Source organism: Heliconius melpomene, chromosome 13, assembly GCF_056956725.1.
Source record: "Heliconius melpomene rosina isolate 202511_hmr_F chromosome 13, ASM5695672v1, whole genome shotgun sequence".
NCBI lineage: Eukaryota > Metazoa > Arthropoda > Insecta > Lepidoptera > Nymphalidae > Heliconius > Heliconius melpomene.
Genome location: NC_140401.1, coordinates 2866022 through 2875399, shown reverse-complemented (window position 1 = coordinate 2875399; position 9378 = coordinate 2866022). Strand labels below are relative to the sequence as shown.

The window sequence follows — 9378 nt, the reverse complement described above, 5'->3', positions numbered from 1 at the left end:
ATAGGATATAATTTATGTAAGTATATAGATTTTGTATAATTTAACTATAATATAATAATGAATATAACTAGTCGTTTGGGTCACTAGTTCTGAATAAAAAAAGATTTTTATAATTACTTAACAACAAATTTATAACGTCATTATTAATATATAATATTTAATTTCATACAACTTTTCTATTACGTTATTTAATATTATTTTTTGTTGGATTTAATTTGTATTATATTTGTATAGTACCTGGGAAATTGTGTTTTTTTGTAATCTATATTTATTTTTTCTATAATCTATGATTGTCTATACCAGACATGAGTAAATGTGTTCTGTGAAGAGTGTGAAGTTGTGAACTTGTGAATGTGAAGTTGTGAATGTGAAGTGAACATTTTTTGAGTGTTCTGTGAGTACGTGTATTGTATATGTTTATTTATTAGTTTATTCTTATTTACGATTTATCTGGTTTTATAGAAATAATACGCTCGAGCTATTGCGTAACTAATATTTTATTATTTTATAGCGTGATATAAGAAAAGCAAAATGCCTGCGGTAACTTCTACAACGGCTGAAGAACAAAATGATGCTAATGAGAAAATGTGGAGTGCACTTAAAAAATATATTATACGGGAAAGGCAAAGGAAAAAAGAGGGTACATTCGATAATTTATTATATTACTGTATATAATGGCTTAAGTGTATTACGTTTAATTCTTTATGTAATATTTACCTTACACAGAATATGAGGCTGAAGTCGAGGAAGAGAGGTTGAGAAAAGAGCGTGAAGCCAGAGAAAGACAAGATGTTATGACATTAGGTAAGAACATTTTATTTTCTTGCAAAGTTATTGTTACTTGAGACTACAAGGAGTCAATGACAGCACTAATTGATTTATTCACAACGAAAAACTTTAATATTGTTCATATAAACGCTCAGAGTATTCCAGCACATTATCCTGATTTATTTTTCGATGGTAAAGATATACATGCCATCTTAATATCTGAATCATTTATTAAATTTTAAATTTTACTATCACTACATTCGTATTCTGGTCAGATTCCAATCCCTGATACTGAATCAGAATCTTCATTTATGATCTCTTCTATTGTTTTTTTACTAAAATACTGCTACATTATATTACTAAAACATATTTATTACTAAAACAACAGTAAAAAAAAGAAACAAATAAAAATTATATTGTAAATAAACTAATAATTTGATGCACCACCTACCACCTTTTTATTTTTATACAACACTTTAAGCAATAAGGCCGCCTTATTGTACATGTTATTTCTATTAATTTTATATATAAACTGTGCAAATTTTTATGTGCAATAAAGTATGAAAATGAGTATGATAGTATGAAAGTAAGTACGGAAATTTAATATGTCTCTACTATCTTGCAGAGGAAACAAAAGAACAAATAGAACAACTGGAACAAAAATTAAAGCATCTTGAAAAGGAAAAACAACAATTGTTCATGCAATTAAAGAGAGTGCTTAATGAAGATGAAAATAGGAAAAGACAACAGCAAAAGGAGACTAAGTAAGAAGTTTTAAACTTTTTTAGTTTTATTTATTGTAGATTTGCACAAAGCAATTAAAAACAGAGTATTTTAATATTAGGAACAGTTGATATGTCCAGGATAAAGCTTAAATAAAAAATAGCTTTTGAAGATATTACTTAACAATTTATTTTATAATTTCCAGTGAAATGCAACCAATGAAGATGCCAATGGGAAATATTCACATACCAATGTTTGCAATGCCTACATCAACTGGGCAAGGCGAACCTCCACCCACTCAGGGAAGGCCACCAATTGCCCCACACATGATAAACAAAGTAAGATAAATTAAGTATTTTACATAGTTTTGGTTGTGGAGCATTGGCACAGTGGGAAAAATTTATTTAATATTTTTATTTCCTCTATGGTAACAAGACAAACCATGACATTGAGTTTTACCACTGAATACTGTTAATATTCAGTGGTCAATTAATTGTGTTAATATGTTGATTTTGGGCTTATTTCCTCATTACAACAACATTAAACAAAAAGGGGGAATCCCCTTTTAGCACAAAATGTCTTAACATGGAGACAAAGATCCAAATGTAGTATGGGTACTGCACTAGGTTCTCTCAGTCTATAGTCTCAGTATAGGTAGCTACACTAGGTTCTCTCAGTCTACACATTACACATATATGTAGGATAGAATTAAGTTTAACAAAAATCTTTATATCCTTTACTTAAAAATTATTAGTTACAAACACCTCATGCACATGTTTTCTTTGTTCAAGAATAAGCACTCAAACTACATGTTGTTTCCGCAACAGCAAAATCTCGTAAGACCCATACAGTCCAGTGTAAAACGACAAAGGAGTCCATCACCGACATATGCCTTATATGCACATAGAATTCATCAGCCACCTATGAAACATCAGGCTGTTTATTCTGATCATAGTAAGTGATTTTATTTTGTTATTATTATTGATAATGGTTATTTTTATATTATGTATTTGGTATAGATATTAATTATAGCCATCTACATTTTTTGGTACTATTTAAAATAAATCTATGTTACTTTTACAGTTAAAGTAATTGTTATAGTAATTGTAATATCATTTTAAGTCTTTCAAATATATAAAGATACATGATTTCACATGTCATCAAATAAAACACTATGTTACATATTATAAATATTTTTTCATTCTTTAGAGTAAAATTTTGTAAAAATTAAATAAAATAATATACAAATATTTGAAAGTATACAATAATTATGTATGTATTTAAAACACAAAAATATATAATTATATATGTGTGGTATATAATAAATCTTTTACAGAAGTAGAGGACAATCGTATGGGCCGCCAAATGGCGCGCGCAGTGCTATGGAACAGTGAGTTGTAATCTAGGTGTCATTAGGATCACTGTCGCTTGGTACCTTGCACGCTCATCTTTTTTTATTTTGTCTTATTCCATATCGATTTATTATTTAGAGGATAATTCAAAGTTTCATTATTTAAGTTTAGAAATCTCTTAAATTTATCTTAAGTCATTAATATTATGTCTTATAATAATGTTAATTTAGTTTGTGAGTACATAACATTTATTCTTCTATTACATCATAGTTAATGTAAATATATAATATATAATAACATATTTTAGTACAAAATCTTACAAAATATATTATTTAATGATGTATTTTTTCAATAAGTAACATTAATTAATTAATTATTGACATATAAGATATGGAATAAGTATATTATGGTATTATATCAATCACATTTTCATTTAACAAACTAATTTCCTTTTGTATTTATCTTCATCTGTATCACATTTTTGTTAATAATATTTCCTATTTCTTTTGTATTTTAACCTTGCCTTGTAGATGTGTTGTCCCCTTTCACTTTAACTTTAATTAATATAACCCATTGTACACAATACTCATGTATATTACATGTTTTAAATAAGCATTTAACGAAATATTACAGTTTAATTTGTTTTATGAAAATAATTAGACATGGATGGGATTCATATGGGCTTAGAAATTGAGAGAAAAGATAATTTAGTTGGTTGGATCCTTATAATATATAAAAACAAAAAAAAAAGTTATTTTAAATCCAAATTATTTCCGAGCATTATAATACATACAATATTAGTTATATTTTTTACATTTTTAAAGTGTTATTCTACACTTAAGAAAGAAAAATACTTTTTTTTAGAAAACATATAAAAATTTGACCTAGCGGGATTTGAACCCGCGGTGCCTGTTTGGAAACCGTCCAAGCTTGAAGCTGTAATATAATGAACCCTCATTGTATACAGAGCACACGCCGTCCCAGTATGGGTCCGGCGGCGCGGCGGTGTCTCCGAGCGGGTACTACGCGCTGCCGACGTCGGGCGTGGTGGGCGTGGTGGCGGAGCGCCCGCCGCCGCTGCTGTACGCGCATCACGCGCACACGCCGCACGCGCACACGCCGCACACTCCGCACACGCCGCATCACTCCAACCTCATGTACGCGCCCGCGCAGCCCATGTACTTAGATATGCTGAAGAACAGGGACGCCCAGCATGGGGAACAGAAGAAGGAGGCTCAGGTGAGGTTTCGTCACGATGACACTCATTGTGACTATATAACGCAAGTACTTACCTAGTGGGTTACACAATGCTTAGAGTGCGGTCAATGAGTCGTGGCACTCACAAGCGTGTTACTGTAAACGCGCCAGGTTTCATAGAAATATTTCATATTGTAATATCTTCGCTGAACACAATGCTTCCAAAATTGGGTAGAAAGTAGGGAGCGGAGTGTTTTATCACTAAATGAAGTGAACACTGGAACTTAAAAAAACATATAAAGAATGTTGAAAAGCCAACAATGGTGAATAATGTCAACATAAAAAAAATATATAATAGCGTATCGATTGACGGAAGCAGTCAAAAACGCATAATAAATTTGTGAAAACTGAATTACGTGACGTGAGCGAAAAAATGTAATTATAAGAAGATCTGTGCATTTTTAAGAGATAGACTATCACATTTTTTGTTATATTAAATCAGTTAGCAAATAAAGTATTTTTAGTTTTATTTAATTGAATAATAACAGTAATTGTGTCTGAACACAGCCACAAGTGCTGATCGGCCTGAGCGAGGCGCACCACCCGTCGGTGAGCAGTGGCGTGGCCTACGCGCAGCCGCCGCCCTCCAGCCGACACCTCGCCATACACACCGCGCCGCAACACTCCAATATGCAGGTGGGTATGATCTAGAAGAAAGGAACGATATCCTTATAGATACACTTTGTTGTCTGTCTATTTTCCTAAAGAATGCGTGGAAATATCAACATATTTAGGTCATAGATTATATTTATTAACACACATATTATATTTTATATTTCCAGTCTTCAAAGCCCGGCAGTATAACTCAAGGTTACCCAGTGCAGCAAAACAACCCCAATGTGCAGAATAACATGTATCCAAATAGACATCGTTACTGATATAACAAATATTTTAAATATGACAATTCACGCTAAGCCGTGAAAAGACTAGTCTAGACTTTAGACTAGTCTGTGGACAGCCTTGTTTCGTTTTGTTACAGGTTTTGACTTTTTTTTGTAGTGAATCTGTGGTTTTCCATTTTATTTTTAAATATAAGTAAATTTCAAATGTAAGTATTAGCAAAATATCTTTGTTATTTACACACTGTAGTGAAATATTATGACTTTATTATCGAAACGACAAAATAAATTTAAAAAAATCTTACATTCATAACTAAGAAAATCATTGAACAAATTAGGAATATTAAATTTTATAACGCAGTTATAATACACCAGCTAATTTACATATGTCTATTTATAACTATTAAATGAGGTTACTATTAAAATATTTACTCTCATCTCATTATTATTATATACGTATTCTTCATACAGTACGATCGACGAGTCGTGGCCGCTCTGAAGTTAGCTGTAGATGGCTGCGCAATTTGATTTTAGAATTTTTTTTACTTTTTTTTACTTTTGATTATTTTCTTCCCGAATGAACAATGTACAAAAGTTCCGAAAATCTAATTCACAAAGACCACGACTCATCCGCTGTACTTTATGTGGCTATTATAAGCGCAGCGTGTTATGATGTACACGATTGTACATACGAGCGTCTGTTTTCTTAGACATCATAACAAGTTGTGCTTATTTTTTCAATATTTTAATAACGCATTCTCATAAAGCAATTAAATATACATACATATATTCTTTTAGATGCCTGTTTTTCCGATATCTTATTAAAGACGATGTTAACACTACTAATTTTACTTATTTTATAAATTAATAGTTTCTGAGAATGGATGTTTGTACTTTTTGCTGGCAAAACTACTGACTGGGTACCGAATGAGACATACCTACATTATGTAAAAATTGTGGGCGAAACCACGGGTCGCTAGTATTTAATATGTATAAGAAATATGTATTACATGAATTGACACTCAAGTTGTTACGAAAAACTGAGCAAAATGTCACTGATTTTCTCTATATTTTAAAAATTATTATGGGAGATTTATTAAATATTGTAATTTAATTTTAAGTAAGTATTGTAAGTTAATTTTCTAATCTTTATTGTAAATAAACTGTATATACGCATATATAACCCAATTAACGTTAGTACTAATTGTATTATAATGTATTTAAAAGAGATCACGGTTATTTATAGTTCTAAGCATTGTAATCACTATATCGATTTTAATAATTTCTTTAAGAATAAGACGGGCCTTTAATTTTTTTCTTACGTAATTTAGCTGACGTAAACTCAATTTATGCTTTTAACACTTTTGAAATGTTATTCCACACTAAGGAAAGAAAAATATTTTAGTATTAGTAAAGTTATAAAAATGTAAAATGTAAAAAATAAAAATATAAAACTTAATTAATGTAGGTGTAAAATATTGACATAATAAATTGTTTTTTTATAATCGTTATATTGTATGGGTTTTTTTCTATAACATAATTATAATTTATAATGACAAAAAAAATATACAAAGTATAAAGCTTAATGGCTGACTGATTTTATTGACCTTTGTTAAATGTTTATTTATATTTTCTTATTAACACCGCAGACCCTTTTATTGTAAGCAAAAAAAATAACAAGTAATAATTAAAATGTCAAACCGTAAACTAGTTTTTGAATTTAACTACAAATACTAAAAAAAGAATAAAATAAATATTATATAGAATTTGTTGTATGGCGGTCCCATACAACAAATGTGCACCTGTAACGTACAGCTGTAAACCCTAAGCTGTAAACCCCATTTATTATTACCCTAATTATTTTTATAGTAATGAAAATAAATAAAGGAATTGAACCTTTAACCTGAGAAAGTAATGTACACTAATATGTTTTATTACATAATTTTTACTACCACTTGGACGAGGATTAAATATCGTATTACATATTTTATGTTGAAGTCTTCTTAAATAAACATAATTTATCTTTTCATTACTTTTTATTAAGTAATAAAATGCAAATGAACTAGCAAAAAGGTTTGCGGAGAAAGAACAACTTGAATAACTAAAACTTCAATGAAATCTGTGGTTTCTCTAGGGTTGACTATGAAAGTGGTTTCTCACTGAATATTAAATGAGATTCACTGGAGGAAATTAAATATTTATTTATATTTTCATTTCTTCGCTCTGGTGTCGAGGCAAAATGCGTCGTTTAGTTCCGCAGCTCTACACCGAATGCCTCTGGAATTCGGCGAAAAATGGGGAATGGACCTAAAACACTTGGTTTCCCTTGCCTAAATGCCTACCTTGCTGTGTGCGGGATACAGCGTGAAGCTAATTTTATAACAATAAATATGTATATAAATTTATTATAACCCTTAAGTAAAACCAGGGCGCAAACTAGGAAAGTTATTTATTAAATCTATCAAGCTCCAACCCTGGGGTGGGTGGGGTTAAAGGTGCACGGCAGTTGACCTGCAAGTAGGTCGCGATCGATGCACCACTGCATCTTACCGGCATAGAACATTCTAATTAAATATTTGCGTTTGTTTCGTAGAAATTGTATATATTTTTTTAAATTATTTTATATTCTATCAGAGTTCATTGATAAGTTTTCGGCTATACAGCTTCGCGGTGTATCCCGCGCACAGCAGTAGGTACAGTAAAAGGTTTTAAATATACCTACAACAGTTTTTCTTTAGTTTAAATATATAAATAGCTCCGTTTTCCCTCTTTGCCCGTTTAGAGGTAATGCTTGCAACTTAAGAACCTTAAAGTCGTACTTTGTTTAAGAATTCTGTATTTTAAGAAATATTCTACAACTAAGACAGCGGGCACTGCATCATAGTCCACTAATACTGCTCTACAATACGATGAAGCTTTTAAATTTGAAGTAAACTAAAATATTTTTTTTTAAAGTTTTAATTATTTTGTTTTTCAATAATAAAATGAAAGTAAATATAATAATAAAGTCGTAGGTAACATTTAAGCAACTTAGAACGCTACAGTTGTTTTAAACTTTGAGTGAAACCATATCCTAAACTCCTAACTTTTGAGACTACTGACCTTACTCAACGCTTACTTATATGCGCCACCTTTCTTGTTATTTATAACTGCAGTAGATCGATTATAGATGTTTTGTAGATTCTTTTTTAAAAGTAATTTAGTGGTAAAATTTTAAAGATAGATATCGTTTTTGTTATATTAAATTCACCTAAATTGGCATTCTTTTTATTAGTTGTTTTAATTTTCTTCTTCAGCCTCACGCTGTATCTCGTAGGGAGTCGAGTGGGCTCCCTATGCGTGTTGAGTGGCGGAACTCAAAGAAAATTAAAATATTAAATATATCACTTCCCTGAATGGAAATAGAACCCACAACTACCGCGCTTACCCTAGTCACACAATTAGGTATGCCACCCTGACTACGACGGCCTATATACTTATATACTTCTTATAGATCAAAATTAAGTTCGATATAGAATAGGATGAAATCGTCATTTAAGAACGGAAACGGAAAAGGAAATCCTTTTCCTCCTAGAAAAGCTTTAAAGGTTAAATTGTCTTTATATGTAATTACCTACTTGTGGTCTTGTGCTGTAAATTGCGTAGTCACTACAATGTGAAAAAAGAAACTAGGTAAGTTTCTTTTTTCAACATTCAATGGTTGTTAGTGTTGTTTGTAGCAAGTAGGGCTCGGAGACATAGTGAGAAGTCACTCATATTTTAACGTTTTAGGAACTAATCGGATCGTCAGATTAGACTGGGATGTTTAATATCAATTTTTATTAGTAATTATATCATACTAGGCATCAACTTCAGTTAACGAAATTACCTCTATGCCGTTGATGATTATTTGCCTCCAGTCTTTACAAGAAATAAGTAGGTATAGATAAAAGGGCCGACCTTCATACATCCGGTATATATTAGTAGGTACAATATTTAGCAGAAATAATATGTAAATTACTTACAATTATCGATAATTATATTAGATTAATAATATTTCCAAAATAGTATATGTTCAGATTGACTTTCATCTAATAAAGCATATTTATTTAAACTAGTTTTGGCATCTAAAATTCAAATCTTTGCCAGATCCTTCAGAAGATGTTGGCAACTTCCTAGTGGCTTTATTTAGAAATGTTCTTATTGCTATAGTTAGCGCGTGTTTAATAATAAAACTTCTTACATAGTTTCAATATTTTGCAATATGCCAATAATACATGACGAGAAAAACTATTGTCGAATGTTCGTATACGTACTTATGTTCTTTACTATTTATTTCAGTTTAGATTGTTTCTCATTTGAATTGTGTTTAAGAAATACCTCAGCTTCACGCTGTATCCTGCATGCAGTAGGGTAGGCAGAGGGAACCTAGTGTTAAGACACTCCGTTCCCCACTTTCT

General features: G+C 30.8%; 1 protein-coding gene across 4 annotated transcripts; it reads left to right on the top strand.

Moving 5' to 3' along the window:
- Positions 1-292: 292 nt before the first annotated feature.
- On the top strand, positions 293-6929 carry LOC146532468 (uncharacterized). Of its 4 annotated transcripts, none has more exons than XM_085195959.1 (10): positions 293-394; positions 512-640; positions 727-804; positions 1394-1532; positions 1697-1829; positions 2283-2445; positions 2828-2881; positions 3811-4082; positions 4608-4736; positions 4883-6929. In XM_085195959.1, the coding sequence occupies exons 2-10, from the start codon at positions 532-534 to the stop codon at positions 4976-4978; spliced, it is 1173 nt and encodes a 390-aa protein (XP_085052085.1). In that variant the 5' UTR covers positions 293-394; positions 512-531; the 3' UTR covers positions 4979-6929. The 4 variants fall into 4 exon arrangements, with proteins under 4 accessions (XP_085052085.1, XP_085052084.1, XP_085052083.1 ...); XM_085195958.1 differs by having other exon boundaries at positions 293-398; XM_085195957.1 differs by lacking the exon at positions 293-394 and having other exon boundaries at positions 406-640.
- Positions 6930-9378: the final 2449 nt, after the last annotated feature.